Source organism: Lissotriton vulgaris, chromosome 8 (assembly GCF_964263255.1).
Source record: "Lissotriton vulgaris chromosome 8, aLisVul1.2, whole genome shotgun sequence".
NCBI classification, from domain to species: domain Eukaryota; kingdom Metazoa; phylum Chordata; class Amphibia; order Caudata; family Salamandridae; genus Lissotriton; species Lissotriton vulgaris.
Window position 1 is genome coordinate 127,436,765 of NC_141696.1, and position 26,931 is coordinate 127,463,695.

The window sequence follows — 26,931 nt, forward strand, 5'->3', positions numbered from 1 at the left end:
GGGTGACCGTCTTTCTAGTTCCGGTCGGGATCCACCGGAAGATCTTTCGGAGCATGCGCAGGGTGTTGAAGCATGAGGATGAGATGGCGTTGACTTGCTCGGTCATCGTGAGAGAGGAGTCCAGTATGAATCCCAGGTTGCGTGCGTCGTCCGTGGGTGTCGGTGCGGTGCCCAGCGCTATGGTCCACCAGGAGTTGTCCCAGGCGGATAGGGATGGTCCGAGGATGAGGACCTCTGTCTTGTCTGAGTTCAGTTTCAGACGGCAGAGCTTCATACATTCCGTGACGTCTTTCATTCCTTCCTGGAGGTTGATCTTGGCGGTGGCTGGGTCTTTTGTGAGGGAGAGTATCAGCTGGGTGTCGTCGGCGTAGGAGATGATGTTGAGGTTGTGTTTGCGTGCGATGGCAGCGAGGGGGCTCATGTAGATATTGAAGAGGGTTGGGCTGAGCGAAGAGCCTTGGGGTACGCCGCAGATGATCTCCGTGGCCGCGGAGTGGAAGGGAGGGAGGCGGATTATCTGGGTTCTGTTGGAGAGGAACAAGGTGATCCAGTCCAGGGCTTTACCTTGGGTCCCAGCATTGTGGAGGCGGGTTATTAGGGTGTGATGGCAGACGGTATCAAGGCGGCTGAGAGGTCTAGGAGGATGAGAGCGGTTGTTTCCCCATTGTCAAGCGGGGTCCTGATGTCATCGGTTGCTGTGATTTTGCGGTGAAAGAACGTGGCAAGGGAGTTGCAGAGGTCTTATGACGGTGTGATGTCGGTGCTGCTGGTGCTGGGGTTGGAGAGCCCCTTTACGATGCTGAAGAGTTCCTTGCTGTTGTGTATGTTGTTGTCCAGCCGCTCTTTGAATGATGTCTTTTTGGTGGTGCGGATCAGCTAGTGGTATTTGCGAGTGGCGTTCTTGAGGGCTGCCAAATTTTCTGTCGTCTGTTTGCGGCGCCAGGTTTTCTCGAGGGTTCGGCAGGATTTCTTTGATTCTATGAGGTCGTCGGTGAACCATGTGGCTTTCCTGTTGCCGGGCTTGCCTGGAGGGTTCTTCAGTGGTGCGAGGGCGTTGGCGCAGTTGTGATCCACTGTGTGAGATTGCGGGCTGCGTCGTTGGTGTCAGCGGTGTCTAATGGTGTGTTCTGGCTCAGTGATGTGGCTAGCTGGTCTGTGGTGACTTTGATCCAGCATCTGTGGGGGATCTGTTGCGGGCGGTGGTGGAAAGTGGTTTTCTTAAAGGTAAAATGGATGCAGCTGTGGTCGATCCAGTGTAGTCCGGTGGAGTAGCTGAAGGTAACGTGGCCACTAGCAGAGAAGATGGGGTTGAGCATGTGGCCGGCATAGTGGATGGGGGTGTTCACCAGTTGCTTGAGTCCGAGGTTGTCGAGGTTGTCGAGCAGGGTGAAGGTGTTGTTGTCGTTGTTGTTCTCCAGGTGGAAGTTCAGGTCCCCTAAGAGGATGTAGTCTGATGTGGCGAGGACATGCGGGCTGATGAAGTCGGCGATGGCTTCACTGAATTGTGTGAGTGGGCCCAGGGGTCTGTAGATGAGGGTTCCTCTGAGGGTGGTCTTTGGGTCAGTGTGGATCTGTTGCCTTCATCGACTTGATGGCAGCTTTCGATTCCATCCCAAGAGGCTGTTTGTGGAAATCTCTGCAGAAGCGGGGTGCTCCAGGGTTGCGTCCTGGTGCCCACACCGTTTTCATTATATGTGAATGATATGGTAGAGCACTTGCAACTGGCCTTACTCGACGCACCCAAGCTTGGAGGCAAGCATATTTGTGCTCTCACATTCGCTGATGACACAAAATTGCTGTCACAAACCCCGAGGAGCCTCCAAAACCTACTTGATAGCCTTGACAAATATTGTAAAATAAAAGGACTAGAGATAAACCCTAATAAAACGAAGTAAATGGCTATCAAACCACATAAAAATTTCTAAAAAAGATTAGCTATGAATGGGGAGCTTGGAAGTGTGTTCCAAACTTTGTATATTTAGGCCTCACAATAGACTCAAAACTCACATGGAAGACACAAATAAACAAATCCAATATCATGTTAATGCAGAATTCTATCCCTATCGTGAAGAAGCAGCATTCGACTGTATCTAAGGCCATTACTCCTGCGCTAGAAGTTTATAAAGCCAGAGCGCAAACTGCCTCGCTCTATGGATCAGAGCTATGGGGAGGCGACAATTTACAGTCATTAATTATTGGGGAAAATAAAATCCTGAGAATGTTTACGCGCTTACCAAAAAATACCCCAATGACCCCACTCACATAGGATATTGGGATAAAAAGGCTTAATCATCTAGCTGTTTGGAGACTTCTGGCCTACTGGATTAGAATCTATTTAACAGTAGAACTAGAGATTTATAGACAGACTCTGAGGGAGCTCCTGCAACTGGATGTGTATGTTACCCTGCCCTGGTTGGCCCATGTCCGTAAATGGCTTCTAGATCTAGGCCTGAGTCGGTATTGAGCAAACCCGAACTTGTTGATCCCCGACTCAAATAGAGATATCAGGAATGTATATTGGGAATTTATTTTACACAAAATCACTTTAAATCCCGAGGCAGGGAGGCTGACATCACAATTTCTGTCTTTTAAAATGTATCCGAGTTTTGAGCCTTTTTTAGACGAGCTCGAACCGTAATTGGGAAAATTCCCCCCACTTGAAATTTAGCTATGGGATAATTCAAGTCAATACCTTCACTGCCAAATGGGTAAAATCTGACTTGACTGAAAGGGATTCTAGATGCACGTCGTGCGTACTAGGCGCGAACGAGGATATTGCGCACGTCTTGTTTTTTTGCACAGCTTATGCAATACCTAGATGAAAGTGGATTAAGCCCCTCTGCAGAAGACTGAATAGTCGAAGTTATCTAGAGGTACTAAGAGTATTAAAATCTGAATGCTCCCAACTTGTGGTACTGGGCGTTAGTAAATTTCTGTTGGCTGCCAGCTTTATAAGGAGTAAGAAAGGGCAAAAAATGTCAAATTTTCTTAAACATTTTAAACATTCAAATGTGTTCTCTCTGCACTTGAGACAGAATTGGAGTTGTATGTGACAATCGAATAGTAATTTATATACTGCATTTACAACATTCCTGAAAGAAGTCATAATCTCGGTATAACGCGTTATCTCAGAGAAACGTATAATTTTTATATGTTTTGTTTTTAAATATTGTATTCTTGAAAATATGTTTTTTATATTTGTACTAGATGGGTCAAAACCGAAATGTTTTAAAGGATTTATTTGTATGCTCTAATGATTCTTTGAATCGCATAAAGAGATTTTGATGATGATGATGTGTATACTTCTTCATGTGAATGTTTACTGTTACACCGAGTTGTAACTACATTTTTTGCTGTTCATCATTTCAGTGTAGATTTAGTCTTAGGTGTAGACTTACATGTTACCACCCCCTCAAAACAGGTGGTGGAGCCTCCTGCAAATGGATTTAAAAGTGTCAAGTTACTACTAATACCTCTGCACACAAAGATGGAGTTCTCCGGCACTGTAGTTGAGATTTCCCTATGGTGGTACAGGAAAGATTATTAGCGCTTCTTATAATAAAATATTCTAATGTCAAATATAAATACATCTTAAATATTTATTTTTAATCTAGAACTAATTTAATAAAACAAAATGTTATAGAATATTACCTCATCAAATTAAATGTGTATCGAACCATTATTTAGTTAAGATATGTTCATTTAATTTATAAATAAAAAAACTCCTGCAGTCACTAACATTCTTATTTTTATTTATATGTAGTTACTTGTGCTAAATATGTATGTTTAATTAATGTAAAATATTGTTATTGTATTATAAAATTGTAACAGCTTATCCTATTTTTAAAATGAAGTAATATAATTAACATTCAAAATAATAAAATGCGTATTTAATATTTGCATACATTTTTTTGCTCTGTGTGTGTGTTTGGTGGAAATAATTTAATTATTCAAACTTTAGTTCCTATGGGGTGTTATTTTTTTCCCTGCCTTCATTGTTTTCTGTGGGAGTCTGTTGCAGTACCTGTGCTTGGTCGTGTGTGGTGCTTTAATTACCCATAGGCTGGTCTGGATTACATTTGCACCTGTTTTGACATATTTAGGGTCAAAATAGTTTAATCCTGTCCTAACTTTAAAAGTGTTGTTTTTATATCGCAATGAGCTTACTCTTTTGTGTGTTTGTGTTTGTATTCTCATATTGTTCCCTAAACCCCTCCTTAAATATCCCTAAACACCCACCATTTTGTCATAAGTATACTCCATTTTCGAGCAACTTCCTCTTGTCACTCCCCATTTACTACTGAAACGTATATCTACATGTATGGAGATCTCTGCACAAAATGCATAGGAGTGCCATAGGTTTGTGAATAGCATTTTGCAGTACTGGAGTAATAGCCCCAGTGTATCTCTGTAAAACACTCTGGTGTGCACTATACAAAACTGCAACTCAATCTGTAAATAATCTCTAACTGTTGCCTTTCTTTCTACTACCTGGCAGGATGGACAGATCTACTGTGGTTTGGTGACCTGCCCAGAGCTGGTGTGCGCTTCTTCCATGGCCATTCCAGATTCCTGCTGTCCCGTCTGTAAAGGTGATAACAGGATAAGAAATACTGTAAAATAGACTGTCAAAACTCCAATTGACATAGACTTTACCTCTAGTAGGTGTGGGCTTTTTACTGTTTCAGCTAGTTTTGTTCTTTGCAACAATGTATCCAAATTGGATTAATATGACATATACCATGACTGTCAAAACAACGGAGCATTAGAAACACATTACGTCACCCCTGAAAAATTGTGATGACCATCTAAGAATTTGTAACGGAGCAGAATCTTGTGGACACATTAACTTGCATTCAGATTTATAGGTCTGCATACAGCCTTAGCCTTTGCTAACCAGTATTTAAAAATAGACTTAAACCACCACCACCAATAACACTAATACCTCCTCCAATATCACTATAGTATCACCAATGCCATCACCAGTATGATACCACCAATACTGCATCATCAGTGCCATCACAAATAACATTAGCAATATGGCACCTTACTACCAATACCAGCAATACCACACCACCAGTACCACTACTGTTACCACCAGCATCAAAACTTCCACTAACTCAGCTCAGATGGAATGACAAACTCACCCTGGGATACTGGGGCGTCCATTAGCAAAGGCTGTCATCCATAACACAGACTTCCACTCTACTAATGTCTATCAGACTCTGAGATGCTGTATTTTAAAATAGAGTTAAATCACCACCACCATAAACACCAATACCACCACCAGTATCACTAAAGTATCATCAAAACCATCACCAATATTATGCCATCAATACTGCATCACCAATACCATCACTACCAACACCAGCAATATCATCAACATAGTAAAAACGCCAGCAATACCAACACCACCAATACCACACCACCAGTACCACCATCATCAAAACTTACACTAACTCAGCTGACATAGAATGACAAACTCACCCTCGGTGGCTGAGACAACCATTAGCAAAGGCAGTCATTCATAAAACTGGCTTCCACTCTACAAATGTCTATCAGACTCTGAGATCATGTCTCTCTCAAACAGTTGTCTCAGTCCTCTTCACTTCAGTCTGTGCTTAAGCACAGCCATACGCTTACCATTACGATTGGAGCGCCCCTCTTCCACATATCCACAATATCAAAGGTGTTCTCACTCAGGCTATCATATGAACCTATTCTCACAAACCAGGTATAATGACTGTGGCAGCTCCAGCATTGGCCTTTAACAAAGGAGCAGGCTTTTAACGGCTGGTAGAAGCATCTACGGAGGGCTCTAAGGCTATTAGAAAATTTTACCCGTATAGGGCAGAATGTTCTAATTTGTAAAACAAAGACCTCACGGAGCCCGAGGGGGTTGTAATCCCCTCGGGCTGCATGAGGCCTTTGTTAAACCTTGGAATGTTGATGCTCCGGGCTTCTACCTGGCATTAGAAACCCGGAGCATTTCATTGCCTTCAATGGCTGTCCTAACATTCCAATGTTCTAATTTACCTTATTTATCTCTGTTTTGCTAGGGTTAGACTACTCTAGAATTGGCTTTATTTGAAATCTCCATTAGCGCTTAGTGAAATTACACGAGGACATAGAATTTCATAACTTTTTTAGCAGTTTGTTTTTGGCATGACAGTCTTCATATGGTCCAAACACTGCCTTGCAAATGCAATGTGTGCACAGATTTATTTGCACACATGAAGACAGGCCATACACATACTTTATGGATGGAGAAATGCCCAGGGTCTGACCAGTGCAAAACCATGAGCATCCCTTATTGAACACATGGCTTTTTACATCATAAGCTTTTTATGTCCTTTTTGTGTCTGAATTGACAGCATAAATGTTGCTATACTTTATGAGATCAACAAAAAAGAGCTTTTAGAAGCACTACTGAGAGAAAGGTCCCCCCAGTGTTGAGTCTCTTGAGTACAGATTTTGATTGGGCAGAGGTTTGCTTTCCTGAAAAAGAGTCCTTATAGTGCACTTTTTGCATATTAAGAAGGTTTCGCCAAACACAGCATGACTGAGTTTTTACTGTTCGTCTTATAGAAAGCTATGACATAAGCAGTGGGCCTGACTTATTTATGGTGGAAAGCACATATTAAAGGCAATAGCCATTTCATGGTGTATTGTCACTATACTGTGTTAAAGCTTTCAGACCAAATGCATAATTTGAGCCAGTGGTTGCGGGTGGACCCACCAGCACTCTTTATGTGGACCGGCACTTACATTTTCCTTATCAGACTTACAGACCCAGAGCATAGAAAAATACGAAATGAGGAAATGAGATGAAAGGGAAAGATGGAGAAACCACGACAAAGGGAGAAAACGTGGATGAAAAAGAACCTACAAGGGTGAAATAGAGGAGAAGAGGGTTCATAGAGGTGGAAGAAAGAGTCATGCCGTGGGGTGCACATTGCGCAACCGTGGTATTCACCAATCCTGACATTTGCCACCACTGGTTGAATGCTTCTGAGAAAAACTTTGGGCACCAGCACTTATTATTGACAAATTAAGTACTGTTGTGAACAGGAATTTCATTATAGGGTTTCACACAGGTTACTGTAGTAGGCAAGTGTTCTGGTATTGGTTACCTCCTGTGACAAACCCTTAAGGTATTTCATTTATTTATTCATTTAGACTTATAATGTGCGCAGCTACCCTGAGGGATAGAATATTTGAACTTTGAAAAGCACTGATATACTGATTTGAGAAGGGTTTTATATTGTTTTGCCAATTGAAATTTTGTACATATTAGTAATGTTAAGACTACTGAGAGTGAGGCTTTGGCTCCACTCAGATGTTGAGACCCCAGAGCATAGATTTTTCTTGGGAGAGGTTGTGTGCTTCTACTGAAAAAGATAGCTTGTGTTGCACCTTGTACCATCTGGGAGAGCTTATACGTAATACAGCCGGACTGAATTGGTTATTGGGACAATTCACTGATCATGTCTAAAAGCCGGATGAGTTTAATATGAAAAGTTATGATTGAGGCAAAAAGTCTGGCTTATTTATGGCGAAAAACATGTGTTAAAGTCAATTGCCCTTTAAGTGTAAACTGTCATTACACTGTGCGAAGATTGTTGAGAGGCATTTTGTTACTTGAATTCTCGCATATTAGCACAATAAGAAACGGTTTGTGTTGGTCTGACCCTATTGTGGGTAAGGGATTTGCACGTTGTCAATTAAATGTCCTAGAAGGTATTGAATATTGTTTTGCCAATTGTAACTGTGTGTACATGTTCTCATTTTCTGACTGCATGCCTGTAGGCTGGCTTATGGGAAAGTTTATGCAGAATTCAGAAGGCCTGTGATGATTATGGTGGCAAACCAACGCTGAAGTCTAAAGGCTTCACTGGGTCTTTAGGAAATTGTATATCAGAAGTCATAGGCCGGATATGTTTATTATGAAAGGATGTAGGCCTGCTGCGAGAAGTGTTAGTTAAAGCCAATAGGCCTTTAAGGGGGAATTGTTATTACACGCTGTTAAAGGCTGTAGACAGATCATTGTGTTGCATGGAATCTAACAAATTACTGTAGCAGGCAAGGGTTTTGAATTTGGCCACCCCCTCTTCCAAGCACTTGAAAGTAAAGGTTTGTAATGTGATAATGCCTGTTAGGCCATTTTCAGAGGGGTTGTACATTGTTTTATGAACAGTAATTTTGTATACATTTGTATTTTATGACACTCTGCCTAGTGGCAACAAGCCAACAATGAAGGCAATGGGCTTGATTAGTTAACGGGTAAATGCTATGTCAGATGCCTTATGTTGATTTGGTTATTATGAAATGTTAAGACAAAACTACTAGGCCTAACTTACCTGTTGTGAAATGCATTTATTCAAACCTATATGCGTATGAAAATGGATTGCTAATACGCTGGTTTGCAGGCTACAAAGTGGTAATTTATTACTTGGAATCTCACAGATTAACTAAGTAAGTAAGGGTTCTAGTGTTGACTACCCCCTCTGATACTTTTTTTGGGCTGTAGATTTGCTGTGCAATAATTATTGTTAGACATTTTTAGAAGGGTTGTATGTTGTTTTGCCAAACTGTAATTGTATACGTTTTTGTATTTTTATGCGTGATGACTGCCTTGTGAGAAAGAAAGGTTACAGGTCTGAGTGGTTCACTTGGGAGAGGTAAGTTATCCCATTCACCACAGGTCTGATTTGTTTATTATGACAGTTATGACAAAGACAGTAGGACTGACTTATTTTTTGTAAAAGCATACCTTATAAACAGTAGGTTTTTAGGGGTGGATTTTCATTACACTCTGTTGATGCCTTTAGAGAAACATTTTGTTACATGGAACCTCAGGTTACTGAAGAAAGCAAGGATTAGTGTATTCCTTCAACTACCCTGGGGAAAGAAAATTGTCACTATGATAATTCTTGCTCAACCCTCTTGGGAGGGCAAGGCAGGTGTAGTTGTCTGCGAGCCCTTGAAATTAAAAATTACTTAAAGAAGCAGAAAAAAACTGTTTATGCATATACATTAAGGGTTTTGAGTTTATGTCTGTTTAAGTGTCATTCACATTCTGTTGTCTCCATGACAATATACTGAATAGGACAATGGGTTAATCCATTTCTTCCCTTTGTTCTGTTACCCTGTAAGATACTACATTTTGCATTATCCCATCAGTGTGCTTCAGTGTCTGGGCTGGAAAACATGCATGTAGTTTTCTATTTATTCTTTTCAAAGCTTCTCTTTCATTTCTTTCCTTCTACTCCTTCTTTCAGCACTCATCATATGCGCCCGCCAACATCAAGCCATAGCTGCAAGGATCACCGTCCCATTGCTCACCTCTGGGGACCATTTTCATGCCGCTCCTGTAGATGGTCATCCTTGGGACCCACTGGCACCATCCCACACCCTTCCCCTCCACCGTTACATAAGCCGATTACCTTTCGTTGTGGACTCATCAACGCCAGATCCTTAGCTTGTCATGGACAAGATATCCATGACCTCGTACTTTCCCATGACCTAGACGCACTGTTCATCACTGAGTCTTGGCTAAATGACTCATCTAATCCTGATCTGGCAACTGCCCTCCCCCCTGATTTCACGATTCTCAGACGAGACAGACCAGTCGGCAGGGGAGGTGGGTTAGCTATCATCATCAGAAAAGATGTTAGATTCCACACATTTGAACTGACCTCACTCAAGGACTGTGAGAGCTTAGGCTTTGTGATTCACATTAACTCCTCCACCTCTCTTACGGGTGGACTTGTGTATCGCCCCCCCGGAAACGCCACGCCCTTTTTGGACTCCCTGGATGACACCCTTGGATCTCACCTGACTCATTACCCCAGCTTTACTCTTCTCGGCGATTTCAATCTTCATTTGGAATCCCGCGCAGACCCCCACACCTTAACCTTTCAACAATCCCTTGATATCTTTGGCCTTTCTCAACTGGTCGTGCCCCCCACGCACTCGGCCGGACACACATTAGATGGCATTTGCACCAATTCAGCCACTATAACTGTATCCCCCCCAATCCCACAAATTTGGACTGACCATCATTTTATACCTTTTTCTATCAAGGCAAAACCCTCTCCCCACCCACACAGTAAGAATTCCCCTTCAACCTTTGCGATAAACTGGAAGAAAGTAGCTGAGTCCATTAAGTCTCATCCTCAGCTCCCTACCCATCCTCCCACTATCGTAGGAGATGTATCGCAAGATTCCAAAAACTTCCACATCTGGATCAACAAATTGGTCCTGGATAAGTCCAACTCAACCAACCAAAAACCAATCTCCCATAAAAGGAAGCCCAATGCCCCGTGGTATACTCAGGCCCTCACCGATAGCCATCGTACGTGTAGGGTCCTTGAAAGAGAGTGGAGGAAAACATACGACCCCACCTCCAAAACCCTATACATTCGGCAGAGGAAACTATATCTGTCACACATAAAGAAAGCCAAAAAAGAGTTTTTCACCACAGCTATAGAAACAGCTAATCAAAAACAACATACCATCTTTAATATTGTTAAGTCCTTCACCCACCCCAAAGCCCTGGCACTGGAAATCCCCCCATCCCAAACTCTTTGTAACCAAATCGCTGATTTCTTTGTTGACAAAATTAATAACATCCACAAGGATTTCCCTCCCCCTGCCACCCCCCCCCCTTACTTCACAACACTGATTCACCTTCATTTTGCAGTTTTTCACCAGTATCCTTGCTTCAATCCCAGAAGGCCATCATGACCTGCCGCTCGGGAGCCCCTACTGACTCCTGTCCCCCGGCTATCCTACATCTTCTCATTGAGGCCGTCAACCCCCTTATCAATTCCATCATCAATCAATCCCTCAGCTCAGGCACTGTTCCGGCTGAATGGAAGAAAGCCATCGTAAAGCCTCTAATGAAAAAGCATAATAAACCCCCGACAGACCTTTCCAACATGCGCCCAATTTCCCTACTTCCAGCATTAGGCAAAATTACCGAGCAAATAGTACATGCTGAGCTAAAAGCCTTCGTGGAAAACAACCATATTCTCCATCCTCAGCAATCTGGTTTCCGCTCCGGCCATTCTACTGAAACTGCTCTGATCGAGTTATCCGACACCATCAAGTTCCTGCAGGATGAGGGGAAACACGCAGTTCTCATCCTGCTCGACTTAACCGCAGCATTTGATACCATCTCTCATGCAATCCTCATCCACAGAATGCGCGAAATTGGTGTGTCGGATACCGCTCTGAAATGGATATCTTCATTTCTGTCTAACAGATCACAAACAGTCTCACTTGGCCCCTTTCTCTCCAGCGAAAGAACCATTCTATCAGGTGTGCCCCAGGGGTCCATTCTGAGCCCACTTTTCTTCAATATTTACATGGCCCCCCTGCTTACCCTGATTGAATCTCATGGCATCCTTGTAACATCTTACGCTGACGACACCCAACTTGTCGTCACCCTTGACAAAAAACTCCCCGATGCCGCTCTTAGATTCCAGAATTGCCTTTCCCAAGTCTTTGCATGGCTCAATAATAATCACCTCAAGTGCAACAGCGCCAAAACTGAGATTATACCCTTAGGCAAAGACACCCTTTTTTCTCCAAAAGATTGGTGGCCCCAACACTCTGAGGCACCTCCCAGTGCAGTCTCATCGGCCCGCAATCTGGGTGTCCAATTCGACTCATCCCTCAGTTTTGACGACCACGCGCGCATTACTGCAGGGTGCTGCTTTAACCTCATTAGACAGCTAAAGAAATTTTTCGACTTTCTCCCTATTTCCGCCAGGAAATCAGTGGCCGTGGCTCTGATCCTGTCCAGACTCGATTATTGCAATGGTCTCCTGGCAGGTATAAAAAAGTCCACCCTTAAGAAGCTACAGAGCGTCCAGCACGCGGCGGCCAGGCTCGTTCTCGGACTTCCGAGAAGGTCCTCGGCCTCGGCGGCCCTCAACACCCTCCATTGGCTGCCCCTCCACAAAAGGATCCTTTTTAAACTCCTTGTTACTGTCTTTAAGGCCACTAAGAACACAGGCCCCTCCTATCTTGTCAAGCGCTTCCCTCAGTACACTCCATCGCGCTGCCTGAGGTCATCAGGAGCTAATCTGGTTACCATACCCAGGTTTAAGCTCAAAACGAAAGGTGGAAAAACCTTTTCACTCCTGGCGGCTAAGGCTTGGAACGGCCTTCCCTCTAACCTCAGGCACGCCCCTTCAGAAACCCTTTTCAGAAAACTTCTGAAGACTTGGATCTTCCTTCGACCCGACTCTTTGGTCCTCGCAGCCATATGATTCCCATTTCCATCAAGTTGGTTCCTTCTGATTGCTCAGCGCCAAGATGCTCCTTCCGGAGCGATAGCCGCGCTATAGAAAAATTAATAAATATCAAATATCAAATATCATCAGATTTCCAGACATTCTCTTGGGCTTGATCATTTCAACTGCAGTGTCATGCATCTTGTGCGATGACTAGTTTTAAACTGGGTGCCTATCTTGTAATGGGGATGTCTACTATGGTTTAACTGTTACAAGATGGCCACCATTTTAGAAACAATATTATGGCCAGATTGAGTCATTGCAGTAAGATGGTCGTCTGTTGTGATGTTTACTAATTTGAGTGGTTTTATACTTAGTCTACCATTGTTCTTACCAGCGATCCTGTTGCTTCTAAACTTAGCAGCTATTTTGGAACTTTACCAATAATATGCGTACTATAACATATATACATTTTGTACACTACTATCATGTTTTTCTTTTACTGTGCCAAGAGATCAACTCCATGGTGTTTTTTGGTATTGCCCCACGCTCAGGATTATACCATTAAATTAAATGTTGGACATCTATAGAAGCAAAAGCGTTTCATCGCTTTGATACACACTTGAGCCTGGGGCTACTGTTAATATCGAAAGCCTCAATGGAGAGGATACATTTTCTAGGCAGTTATAGCCTCCCATAGTCTACGCATCACTTGAATTATCAAGAAGAGTTGGATTTGAGTTACCTAGAGGACACTATACAGTATGCAGTGCCTTATGAGTGGGTCTACGTTTAGCCTATTCCAATACCCTCAAAAAATTGGAAAAATTAAAATCTGATATGTTTCTGACAATCCTGTAGTTAAAGTATATCCAGAGTTTTTGCCTTAATTTGGGAAGAACAGACTTATTCATGTCACCACAGTCTTTTAGGAAGGTGGAAACATTTTGGGATAGGGATTCATAGATATTCCTAGTGTGAAGACACCTTATAATAGATTGTAATTAATTATCTAACCCATCTAACAATGTTTTTCTGTGGTTGAAAACAATACAGGGTATAGAGCCAGATCTGTGTTTGGAATCAAATACTTATGAATGTGGGGTGTTGATCAGGCTTAGAATGGGCATTGTGTGTTACATATTTACCTTTCCAAAGGGTTGGACTTTATCTGAAGCTCTTGACCAATGTTCTTCTGATCTTTTTTAATTTTTTTTTAAGGTTTAATGTTTTAAGCAAGGAAATACAACAATGGACAGTCACAAATTCAAAACATACATATAGTTACTTACAAATGCAAGAGCAAGCAATATCTAGATCCAATCAGCAATTGGCGCCCATATTTTCGCTCCCAAAGCCCTTCTTTTGACACCCTTAAGTTTATACATAGCAGATTCTATGTTATACATAAATAATAATCTTTCCCTCCAGTTAAAGAAGGAAGGGGGATCTGGATTAATCCATACACTAGTGATACAGGCTCGGACAACCACCATGCAAATAAAAAGAAAACAGGTTAATGGTTTAGGTCTTGGGGTGCCCGAACCTATACCAATTAACACCAGCTCTGCAGTTACCTTGACATCAAATTTAAGAACTACAACCAAAAAGCTCTAAATTTTTTGAAAAAACTCTCCAAGCTTAGGGCATTGAGAGAACATGTGTACGACATCGGCTGCATACAAACTGCAGCGACTACATTTCGTCCCCACTGTCGAACTCCATTTAACAACTTTGCTAGGAGTGTAGTAAAGGTCATATATGCCCATAAAATGTAGAGGTTTCATCATCCAGGTTATCAAAAATTCAGAAGCGAGTATAACAGACTCATAAACATCAATATCAGGTATCCCCCATTTGCTTACCCACTTAACCTGGCACTGATCTAGATCACCCCCAAATTCCTTCATCAAGACTGAGTACAGAGTACCAATTGATGTTTTTTTTTGTAAATGTTCCAAGAGGGGGACTTTATTCATACTAGTAGCTGAAACAAATAATGAGTTTGAAAGAAGCTGCGGATCTGAAGAAACTTGAAAAAATCATTTTTACTTAAGGAGCACTTGCTCTGTAACTCCTGAAAGGAGGCCAATTTGCCATCACAAAACAGATCGCCCAAATAACATACACCTTTTAAATTCCACCTAATGGCAGGTAGATCACAAAAGATTGCGGAAGGCAATAGACCAGACACTTCAAAGGGTGTGTATGCATTCAATTTAGATAGTTCCAAATGCTTCCAAACTTTTTGCCACACACCAAATGCTGCTTTCAGTGTCTTGAATTTCGTTTTTTTATAATAACTGGGTTCTATCAGCTTGAGAAAACAGGCTTTCATTACTTCTCCCAAAATCATCTCATAAATAGAAAGAGTACTACAGGCAGAGATTCAGGCTCTATCCCTGATTATCAAAGGACTGATAAATTGGAGTGTCGCTGCAAAATAATAAAACAGAAAATACGGGACGTTCCACCCTCCATAATCTTTCCTGAGAATCATTTTTTTGTGGGCTTTCCGCTGTCGTTTGTAGCCCCCAAAAAAATCTAGATGTCGCCCTTTCTAGATTTTTAAAACACGAGGGAGGGAATTCCAGGGGTATAGAGCGATACATGTATAATACCTTAGGTAGGAATAACATTTTTAAGACATTAGCTCTACCATGCAGGTATAGGTGTAGATGAGCTAGACGTTCTAGCATAGAGTTAATTTTAGCTAGCACCGGGTTCATATTTAATTCCGGAATGCCGGATATAGGTAACGAGATTTTGATTCCAAGGTACGTAACCTCCAAAGCGGTCGGGAAATTGGTCAAGGGGTTATCCCCTGAGCATAAAATCTGGGTTTTTGACAAATTGAGTTTGTACCCTTAAAATAATCCAAACTGTGAAGCTAAGTCATTGATTACCAGCACCGCAGTCTGGACATCGGTTTTGACGACAACAATATCGTCGGCATATGCTAATGCCCGATAACTTACATTGGCTAGACAAATTGGTTTGATATTTTCTTCCAAATTAAAACGATTAACTAAAGGGTCAATATAAAGTGCGAAAAGTAAGGGAGAACAAGGGCACCCTTGTCGGGTACCCCGGGTAATTGAAAAAGAAGAAGATACTTGTGCATTAATGCGAATACACGCTTTAGGGGCAACATACATAGTCTTTAAAGCTGTTAAGAAGCCCTGACCAAATCCTTTTCTATCCATAATATCCCACAGATAGGCCTAGGCAACCCTATCAAAAGCATTTTCGGCGTCTAATAGAATAAAGCCCATATTTGATCGGGATGCCTGGGCCCAGTCTAAAAAAGTAATAATTCGACGAATATGATTGACCATATCCCGAGCAGGGATAAAGCTGTGTTGGTATTTTGAAACCAGTGGGGTTATGACGGTGGAAAGTCGTGAAGCCAGGATCTTGGAAAAAATGTACTATCTGCGTTTATCAATGAGATAGGGCGAAAGGAAGATGGAGAGAGGGAAGGTTTATCCTTCTTTAAAAAAAACGTAATTATTGATTCTTGCCAGGAAGAAGGAGCAGTACCCTGCTGCGCTGCTATAAATAAGGAGACTAATTCAGGCTTTAGAATGGTTCAAAAAAGCCTAAAAAACTCCAGAGGAATAGCGTCAGGCCCTACTGCTTTACCCGATGCTAGGGACAGAAGGGAGGATTCTATTTCTTCCCACGTAATGGGTAAGTCCAATTGCTCCCTTTCCTCTTCTGCTAAAGTGCCGTTTACAACAGGATCAATTAACTTAGTTACCCTGGCTTTGAGATCCGACCCAACGTCCTCTGTATAAAGTCTAGAATAGAATTCACGAAACACCTCAAGTATCTCTGTAGTATTATTTACAGTTTTCCCCGCATCATCCATTATTTTCTCTATACTAGAGAACACAGCCTTCTGCCTCAATCTCTTAGCCAGGTACCTTCCTGAATTTTCCCCGACTTCATAAACCTCCGCACGGAATGCAGTAAGTTGTTGAGCAAGTTTCGTGGAAAAACCCTGATGAATCCTGACCTTCTGGACCAGTAGGTCTTTTAGGATGTTATCAGTGTCCAATCCCCCATTACATGCCTGCATAAGTTGTATCTCAAGATCTCACAGTTTATTCATCTCCACTTCTTCCTTCTTCCTATTTTCCCTTTGTTTTCTTAATGAGTAACTCAGGGTTTCACCCCGTACCCCACATTTAAACGCATCCATACTACCTCAATAGAGGCTGATCCCCTATTGTGTTCAAAGAATTCAGGAATCCATTTACTCATATGTTCAATATAGGATAAATCATACAGGACCAGGGTTTCGGATTTTGTGAAAAATTTACATCAAAGCTAAGAACAATGGGATTGTGGTCAGAGATCACCTTAGAGAGAACCTTACACCCTAGATTTACAGAAGTGTTAATAAGCCTTGCAGCAACAAAGAAGTAATCGAGCCTTAAGTGCTTCTGGTGTGGGGCAGAGAAAAAAGTGCACCCAGATGTCCCCCCGGATCTAAGATACCCTACATCAACTAATCCAAATTCCTGAACAATACCTTTAACAGCTCTATATACATTTTTCTTCCTGTCAATGTAGGGATTACTGCTGTGTATGTCAAATGTCTCCTCTAAGTGCAAATTAAAATCCCCACACATTATTAGCAAAGGCGGCCATAGGGCTAAATCAATACTTAATTGGTGTAAGACAGATGGGTCATTAACATTGGACCCATAGACTGAGCAGACGGTCAAGATTACTTAACCAAATTTCAAATCAGCTATTACCCATTGTCCCAGTGGTTTAGTTTTCCTAACCCGCCCCTCCCCAAATCTTTTCATAATAGCTCCACCTCTTATGGTGGAGGTCTGTCGCAAACAGCCAACAACCTCAAATCCAAGGTCCTTAAGCCACCCTCTATTCTTCCAGGGCAGATGGGTTTCTTGAATACTATTATATCGATACACATAGTTTTCAACATCTGTCCCATTATACCCCTTTTTCTTTTATCGTTTAGCCCGCACACATTCTACGAACAGATCGAAATGTTACCTATTTTCCTGTCTGGTCAAACACTTGTCACAAGCCAAAGAAGTACCATTAGATATGTGAAATGTATTGGGGCGAAAAAGCAAAAAAAAACACACATTTTGAGTCTTAATTGACATAGACTGGCCATTTACTATATTTCCTATTTACATTGTGTTATCACTTTGAGGGTTAATTTACAAGCTTAAATGAGTTATGGGTGTTTATGATGAATTACACTGTCTTTGTATACTTATTTTACCTTGATATTTTGTTGTAGTTAGTGTTTTTATAGTTGAAATCAATTTTGAAGAAACAAACAGAATTGAATTGATATTTCCAACAAACTAACCATTCCTTATTCAGTAAGAAGTAAGCAATCCTGGAAATCTAAAAGAAACTGAGTGCTATAGTTGTGCAATTGAAATCACAAACACAGGGCATCAACTATCCATACCAGGGGGACCATATACAAAGTAAATGTAATGTGATAGAGAGAGCAGATCCACAACGGGCCCCTCAGGAAAACAAGGTGTTTCAGACATAAGCTGTGCCAATATGATTCACTCAGTGGGAATTCATTAAAAACCAGTTCATTTTGACTATGGCAATCACCTGCACCCCCAACCTTATCCACCCAAATGCATAGAGTAGACATTAAATGCCACAACAAACCTAAAAGGATCTCAGCCCAGGGCTAGCCTCTGTAGCATAACAATCGAATACTGTTACTTAAGGTCTAGAACTACTATTTCTGCGCCCCTCGAGGTGCAGAATCTATATTGTTACTCACAAACAGTATGTTATCTTCAAGTTGTGATTGGATCTAAGTCAGCATGGCTGGCTCAGTTTTTTTGCCACATAGGTCAGCATGGATATGAGCCTATAGTTTATAGACCATTACATGTCAATGGGGTAACCCAACAATAACCCGAAGGACCTGGGTTATGAAGTTTATTGACAGCAGTGGTATTACACCCACCCCTTTTAAAGCATCAGAGTAGAATCCTTGCTGTTCAAATGTCAGGCAGGAAAAGTCATCTGTAAATGATGTTATATTATTTTATTCGAGAGTTGTGTTATCTTATGTAAAATTGTTTCTAAAGCGCTCGAATACCCGAGTGTGTCTTGGTACTGGATTGGGAATATCAGTAAGGTGAGAGCAGAGGGAAAACTAGAGGTTAAAGAGTCAGGTTTTGATTTGTTTCCTAAAATTCAATAATGTGGGGGGCTGCTTTGATATATATATATATATATATATATATATATATATATATATATATATATATATATATATATATATATATATATATATATATACATATATATATATATATATATATGAACAAGGGCGAGCTAGCCCGAAACGCGTAGCTGTTCTCTGTGTTCCCGCGCATCAATAGATCCACCATGGGAGGAAGATCCTTCTCCTATTTAGCGGCCAAAACCTGGAATTCCCTCCCCACTCACCTCCGCCTCACACAAAACCACCTCTCCTTCAGAAAGCAGCTAAAAACCTGGCTATTCGATAAATGATGCACCCACCCTCACTCAAGCGCCTTGAGACCCTCTGGGTGAGTAGCGCGCTATACAAATTACTGAACTTGAACTTAATAAAAACATCTTGCTGATTCCTGGTGGTCCGTCTCCCTAGTTTGCCGGCGTGGAAACGCTGAGAGAGTCGAGTAGTCGAGTGGAGTACACGTTTATATATATATATATATATATATATATATATATATATATATATATATATATATATATATATATATATATATATATATATATATATATATATATATATATATAGGCAGACTGTTCCAGAGGACTGGGGCTTCAGAGGAAAAGCAGCTGTTTTTAGACATGAAATCGAAGGAGATACTGTTTTATATTGTTGAAACTCAGATGCTGCACATTTCTGAGGAGGCGGATAGACGCCTGAATCCCTAGTGGAGAATCAGCAGCAAAGCCAATAGATGTGCCCTTGAAAAGCTGGTGCTCTGGGTATTTTTATCGCAAGCATATTTCACAAAAATACCAAGAAGCAAGAAGGCTGCCTCCTAAGTGTGGTATCTTGATGAGTGTCTTGTAATACAAATTTCTAAATCTAAAAATAATCACCACATCTAATTTTAATACAACACTAGGGTTGCTTGCTTCCCTGCACGTATGTTGCACTTAGAACAGGTATGAAAACCTTTTGTAATAGTAGTGCACATTACAGAAGAAAATAATTAGAACTTTATATAACTGAACCTAAAGACAGTTTAAAAACACAAAGAAGACAATAAAGAAAAAGATTTTTAAAAAAAGTGTACTTTTTCATACATGGAATTAGGAAAAATGCCATCTCAGTGATGGCCGGAATGGGCTGAGCCATTACCCCATGCTGTGTGCAAAATGTGGGCGGCTGCAGATGTGAATGACGGTTGAGCAGGCCAATTGATAACGAGGGCTGACCCAACGTGCTTCTATGTAGGTCTATATGTGTGTATTTTTATTTAGGAATGTTTTTAACTTCAGGAGGCTGATGACATAATTAAGGCAGACTCTCACAATATTCTTGGCTTGTGGATTGAATGCCTTGAGCATTTCTGGATGGATGTATTAATTTTTTATACACAATTCTTGCATTGAGTTTCATCTAAGTCATTACAGCCCTTGTTGATCTCAGCAGCTTTTCGGACGGTAATGCATTTTGCACGCCAGCTTATCTAAGGAAGTATTAGGTTTCGCCATTTCCTCAGCCACTGCCGGCCAAGACGTTCCAAGGGTAAGAGTTTGCCAGAAAACCAAAATGTTGGCCCTTCTTTTCTCTAAAACTAACACCGGTTTTCAAAGGTGCCACTTTGCCTAAGGTTCAAGTAAGAATTGCATACATTTAACCCCTTCGATGCTCATGACGAGCTGAGCTCGTCATGAACAATGGGAATAAATCAGGGTCAGCACCAGGAGGGGAATACCAACAGCATTGATGGTGTTAAAGTGGCCCAGTATGTCAATGAGCTATCAAAATGTTCAATGGTAAGTCACAGGTTGCGCTTCCTTAATGGCCGATTTCAGATTCATCACTGATTTATAATCCACAGACTATGCGGATTTATGTAATTCCCCAGAAGGGTCATGCTAGAGAATCGGATAAAAGCACGGCCCGATTTCGTAAATATATTAATTGCCTTGTTTGATTGTTAAAGATTACAATCCAGTATGCACCAAATAGTCTGCACTATATATGTGGTCAATTATCCATTGAATAAGACCTTGTATATGATAAAGTTAAACAAATATTTTGCCTAAAAGTTGTTCTGGTTTACTGAAAGATTAAAGTCACCTACAGTTAAAATGAGAATATTGAACATGGAATGACACACATTTCTGGGCAAAGGGACTTCAATGTCCATCCAGGAAATATGCTGGAGTGGATAGTTGGTGTTGTGATGCTGCTAGCATCCTCCTGTCTATCTATTACATGGCTCACCTGGATTCTGGATCTTGCCTAGGGCTCATGGGTAGCACAACAGGTGTGCGCAGCCGCTCTCCTCCTTTAGGAGTCCTGTAAGTGAATCTGTTCTTCCATGCAGGATAGGTGAACTCACACTCTAGGCCTGTCCATTTTAGGAGAATATGTTATCATAATTATTTAAGAAATTGCACTTGTTCCGCATTTTTTCCAAAGAAACCTTTTGCATATCTTGTGATATGTTTTCTATATATGCAGTGAATCCTACTTTTTTCACACGCCTGCCCTCATACCTTCTTCCCTCTCCAGTACTTTTGTTGTTGATTTTATTTTACAGCAGCTGCATTCTTTTTGTGTTTGGCGATGCTGCGCCGCTCTAGAGGGTCTGCCCTGCCTAACGGTGTGCAAGCTGTGTTTATAGCACCAGAGTGATGTGAAGAATAAATGGAGGTAGCACAACTACCAGTTAAGGAGGCTGCCGTGGTGTTACCGTGCTCACAGCTCAGCAGATGGTGCAGGTTGAGTTCTTCCTCAGGCCCAGAACAAAACTCTCAACCCAAGCAAGCCAGTTTCCTGTCACAATTGCAATGGTGATTACTTAGGTCTTTCTGTAGGCCTCTCAGACAATATAGTTCTCATCTGCCACCCTTGTTTCCTTTGTGGGGACTGTGGTGCTGGTTTCTGTTAGCATGTCATGGCATCTTGGTTCCCTGTCTTACTCTGGAATTTGGTACGGTCTGAATTCCTCAGTATCCTCCATCCATTGGGGCAGACAGTCTGCAGTGCTCACACTGCAGCGACACTTCAAGACTCCTGGGTCTCACCCTTGCAGGGAGCTGCAGGTTCTTCTCCGCTGCTGCAGTGGACGTATTAGCCTTGTCTCACCTCAGTTTTTTTTTCCTGACCCCCTCATTCTGAACAGTATTGAACTGTCTTTGGAACAGCCTGGCACTGCCAGACGGGCCAACTTGAGAGAACAATTGTGTGTGGGCAGGGTGTTTTTTAAAAACATATTTTATTTGTAAAAAAACATAAAGGCCGGAGCTCTGGGACCCAAAGACTTCCGTAGCATCAATATACATCATTCTGACTTTGACAGTTTTCTCATATACACAGGAGAAATTAAAGGGCATTGCAGTTGAATCAAAACAGAAAGAAAAAAATATACAACATCCCCCCACACCCTACCCCCATCGCACTGTCGACCATTCAAGAGCAACGTATTCAGTCAAAGCCACAAGCCTATGCTCACCAGGTGTTGTTTCCAATAGGCTTCTATCCCACCACGTGTGTACAAGGGACACCCCAGAGGAAAGAGAAGAAATTAAGGCCGGGCTGAGCACTGGGTTGGGGCAGGTTCTAGTTCCAAGCCACGATAGTCTGCCCAGCGCTTCCAAATTTTGTAGTGTTTACGAAGGCACCCCCTCGTCACAAAAATGGAAGCCTCTAATCCCATATAAAAGTCTAGGCCATTCTTCCATGCAGAGACGGAGGGCGCCACTGTAGACTTCCAGGCCCTGGCAATGTCTCGTTTGACTAGAGTAAAACCTAAGAGCATAAGATGCCGTTCATAAACATTGCCCCCGATACCTTACATGACATGCAGGAGAACCAACTTGGACGAGCAGGAAAGATCCCAAAACAGAACTTCTGAAAGGCAGGTTATAACCCCCCTCCAGAACTGCGCCAGCGCGGCACAGTGCCATACGGTATGAAGCAAGGTACCCTCATCATGCGCACACCGAAGACACACCCGGGAAGCCACCAAGCCCGCCCTACACAGCCTGACTCTGGTATAATACACCCTGCGGAGGTATTTAAACGGGATGAGCCAAAGGTTCATTGCGATGGCCGCCCGTGCGGGGAGGCCAGGGCCTCCATCCAATCTTCCTCTTCCATCAGGCCCACATCTCCCTCCCAAGCCTCCCGGAGATGCTGCAGGGACGGGGAGCTATGCGTGACAAGGGACTGGTAGATTTTGGAGATCTTGTGATCTCGCAGATCTCCCATGAACACCTTTGCTTCTACTGGACTGAACTCGGCCAGTGCCTTTAGTCCCTCCAAGCTAGGGGAAATGGCATGTCGGAATTGCAAGTATTTAAAGAATTGAGTTCTTGGCATTCGAAAATCTTTTTGCATGTCTTATTATTATTATTATTATTATTATTATTATATTTATTTTTGTAGAGCTCAACAGCTACCCTAAGGTTTCCCGGCGCTAAAGTGAAACTGAAACAAGTAATAAGGAGGGATAGTGAGTTAATGAAAATCGAGTTATTGGTTGAACAACCATGTTTTCAGATTCTTACGGAATTGCAAATAGCATTCATTTGTGCGAAGATGAATTGGGAGGGAGTTCCACAATGTGGGGGCCAGATAGGAGAAGGAGCGACCTCTCTGACTCGATTTATCCTAGGTACCTGGAACTTATGTTGGGTCGAGGAACGTAGGGTTCTAGGGGGGGGGTGTATTGCTGGACCAGAGAGCTCAAATAGGCAGGAGCCTTACCAGCCTTGATTCTATGCATAAAGCATAGAGCTTTAAATTTTGCTCGTTGTTCAATACGGAGCCAATGGAGACTCCAGAGACAAGATGACGTAGGGGATCTTTTTGGTAACATACATATCAGTCTCGCAGCTTCATTTTGTACTGTTTGCAGTTTCTTTGTAACATCCTTGCATGCTCCCAGGTATAATATGTTGCCGTAGTCCAGCCTAGATGTAATTAGGGCTTGTACCTTTGAAAACCCGTGTTAGTTTTAGAGAAAAGAAGGGCACAACATTTTGGTTTTCTTAAGCCATTTGAGTATGGTAAAACACGTGGCGGCCACTCTAACAGCTTGTTGTTTCATGGACAGGTTTTCATCAAAAATTATGCCCAGATTGCAAGCTGATTTAGAAGGGGTGGGTGTGGGTCCCATCTGGGATGGCCAATGTTTTGGGCCCCACAAGGAGGTTTGTTTTCCAAACAGCAATAGTTCCGTTTTTCCTCCGTTGAGTTTTAACTTATTCTCAAACATCCAGTTGGCAATGTTGTTAAGGCCAAAGTGGAGGGAGGAAGGGTTGGAATTTGCATTTGCCGAGAGTGAATAAACAATCTGGGTGTCGTCAGCATAAGAGTAGATCGACAACCCAGATTGTTCGGCTAAGCTGGCAAGGGGACTGACATATAGATTGAATAGTAAGGGGCTGAGTATTGAGCCCTGGGGAACTCCATAAGGTTGGTGGTGGGGTTTGGAGGAGGATGTGGCAGAGAAGACTTGAAAAGTTCTCTCCGAGAGAAAACTTTTAAGCCATGCCAGGGCCGGTCCCGTGATGCCATAGGTCCGCAAGGTGTTGAGGAGGATGGTGTGGGAGACCGTGTCAAACGCGGCACTAAGGTCGAGTAATATAAGTGCCACGGTCTCCCCATCATCAACTTGCCGGCGTATGGTTTCAGAGACCCCGAGTAGGGTAGATTCAGTTGAAAAACCTGCCCTAAAACCGGATTGGGATGTGTGAAGGAGGTGATTGGATTCTGTGAAATGGGTGAATTGGGAAACAATATGTTTCTCAAGAACTTTGGAAAATAAAGGTAACAGCGAGATTGGGCGGAAGTTGGAAGGGTCGTTTGGATCAGCAGTGGCTTTTTTAAGAAGAGGTGAAACCATAGCATGTTTCCATGCTTTAGGGACTTCAGCCTCTCTCAAGAAAGTGTTAAGAAGTTCTAAGATGAGCATAAGGGAATGAGTGTCGAGTGAACGGAGGATTTGAGGGGGGAAAGGGTCGAGGGGTGAACCTGATTTAATAGTTGTTATAATTTCTTGTAGTGAAAGTAGGGAAAGGGGGACCCAATTTACTAGGTGCTGGGGGTGAGCATCTAGAGAAGAGTGTGGCTCTTCAGATTTGGACAGGCTTACCATGGGGTTTAAAACTGATGGAGAATTGGTTGGAATTTTGAATTCCTCATAGATTTTATCAATTTTATTCCTAAAGAATTCCGCCAGAGCGTTACACTGTGCAGTGTTCAGGGATGGAGCTTTGGGTTGGCAGGATGACCCAGAAAGTTCCTGAACTATTTTAAAAAGTGCTTTAGGCCGATTTTGAGCGTTTTCAATTTTTGTTTTAGTAAATTCAGCTCTAGCTGATGCACAGTTGGCATGATATTTCAAAAGGGCTGCTTTGTATAATGATTTTTGTGCAGGATCATAGTGGGCGCGCCATCTGCGCTCTAGATTTTTACAGGCCGTTTTTTCCAGTCTAAGTGCATCTGTAAACCAGGGAGCTGGGGAATGAAATGGAGTTTGTTTTTTATTTTTCTGTGGAAGGCATATGTTGATGGCCGAACTAAGCCAGTTTTGGATAGCTGTAGCATCTCCTATGTTTGTTATAGTGTTGAATGGTCTGGTATCATTTAAATGAGTATTTAGTTTAGTAGTATCCAACTTTTTCCAGTTCCTTGTTACCCTGGGACCAGATGGAGCTTTACAAGAACGGGTTTGTTGTGGTATTGCTATTATAAATTCCACTAGATAGTGGTCAGACCAGGGAATAGGTTTCGATGGTTTACAGACGATATTGTCTTGATTGAAAAAGATTGGATCAAGGAGATTGCCTGCCCTGTGGGTTGGGCCTTCATTATGAAGGGTGAGATTTAGGGAAGATAGATCTGATATGAAATTGGTGCTGGTGTGATTAGAGGTGTCATTTAAATGAATGTTTAGGTCACCGACTATCAAAAAATTGGTTGCCTCTAATATAAATGGTGCAATAAGTTCCGGAAAAGTGGTGGCCCAGGCGCTGGCAGTGCCAGGGGCACAGTATATTAAAGCACCAGAAAGCGTGAATTTTGGAGATAGCCTGAGCTTAAAGAGTCCAGATTCACAATTAGGGATGTCAAGATCTGTCCATTGACATGTATAGGAGTTTTGGAAAATAATGGCGATACCGCCTCCCTCTTTATGTGCTCTGTTTTTGCTAATATAACTATAGTTAGCTGGTAGTGCAGTTGCTATGTCTGGACCAGAGCTATTAGTCAGCCAGGTCTCAGTAAGGAAAAGTGCAGTGGGTTGCGATGTTGTGAGTAGGTCAAAAATGTCCCTTTTATGTTTAGGTAGTGACCTACAATTTAGACTGATAAAAGAGTGGTCGATTAAGGATTGAGTAGGAGTTGGTAAGTGCCGCATCGGCAGTTTCTACGTCAATTTCAGAGGGTAGGGAAAGAAGACAGAGATTGCATTCCGAGCATGTGAGAGGGGTATGTATACAATTTATTAGTTTACCTTTGGAGCATGTAGGTGTAATACATGCCAAAAGAGCCTCTTTAGAGTAAGTATGATGGGGATAATTAGAGGGGCCAAGAGTTATGGCCACTGGCCACGTCTGGTCGCGGACGGGCGCAGACGGGCGCAGACGGGCAGGACTTTGGCTTGACTTCGGCGCGACAGCGGCGCGACAGCGGCGCGCCCGCTGCGCAGCCGAGGACACATGATTTAAATAGGCAGGGGCGGAGTCAGCTGCAGGTCGCTGATTGGTTGTGCCCTGGAAGTTGCAATCACTTCCTCTGTGGTGGGCGTGGCGCCGTCCCTCCACTCAAACCAAACTTTTGGCGGTGGACCGGGGATCAGGTGCGCTTTACATGTAAATGGGTGAGTGCAATTACAAGTTTTAAAAACACAATATCAACACTTTAAAATCGTGTGCAATCATTAATTTTTACCAGCGCTCGAAATTCGTGCTCTCCTATGTCTCACAACGTTTCAAATCAACAGAGTGAAAGGCGGGCGCGGCTTAAGAGCCTGTGGGGAGTCAGCTGCAGGTCGCTGATTGGTTGTGCCCTGGAAGTTGCAATCACTTCCTCTGTGGTGGGCGTGGCGCCGTCCCTCCACTCAAACCAAACTTTTGGCGGTGGACCGGGGATCAGGTGCGCTATACATGTAAATGGGTGAGTGCAATTACAAGTTTTAAAAACACAATATCAACACTTTAAAATTGTGTGCAATCATTAATTTTTACCAGCGCTCGAAAAATTTGTGCTCTCCTATGTCTCACAACGTTTCAAATCATGTCTTGAAATGATTTCAACACTGTTTCCCGCATAACATCCCCCGAGGTAGAAATCCCGATCACATCCCAGTCACAGAATCCGGGCAGAGCCCCCAGCTGTGGCAGGCGTCATTGTGCCATATAGGGGTCTCCCGGGTCAACCAATTCCACCAGCCTATCCTCCGTAGCGCCT

At 42.5% G+C, this 26,931-nt stretch overlaps 1 protein-coding gene across 1 annotated transcript in view; it reads left to right on the forward strand.

The window, feature by feature from the left end:
* CHRDL2 (chordin like 2) overlaps positions 1-26,931 on the forward strand; it is a 638,416-nt gene that overhangs the window by 411,536 nt on the left and 199,949 nt on the right. Inside the window, exon 5 of the mRNA XM_086933239.1 lies at positions 4,499-4,592. Coding sequence (XP_086789365.1) covers positions 4,499-4,592 — 94 coding nt within the window. The remainder of the gene's footprint in view (positions 1-4,498; positions 4,593-26,931) is intronic.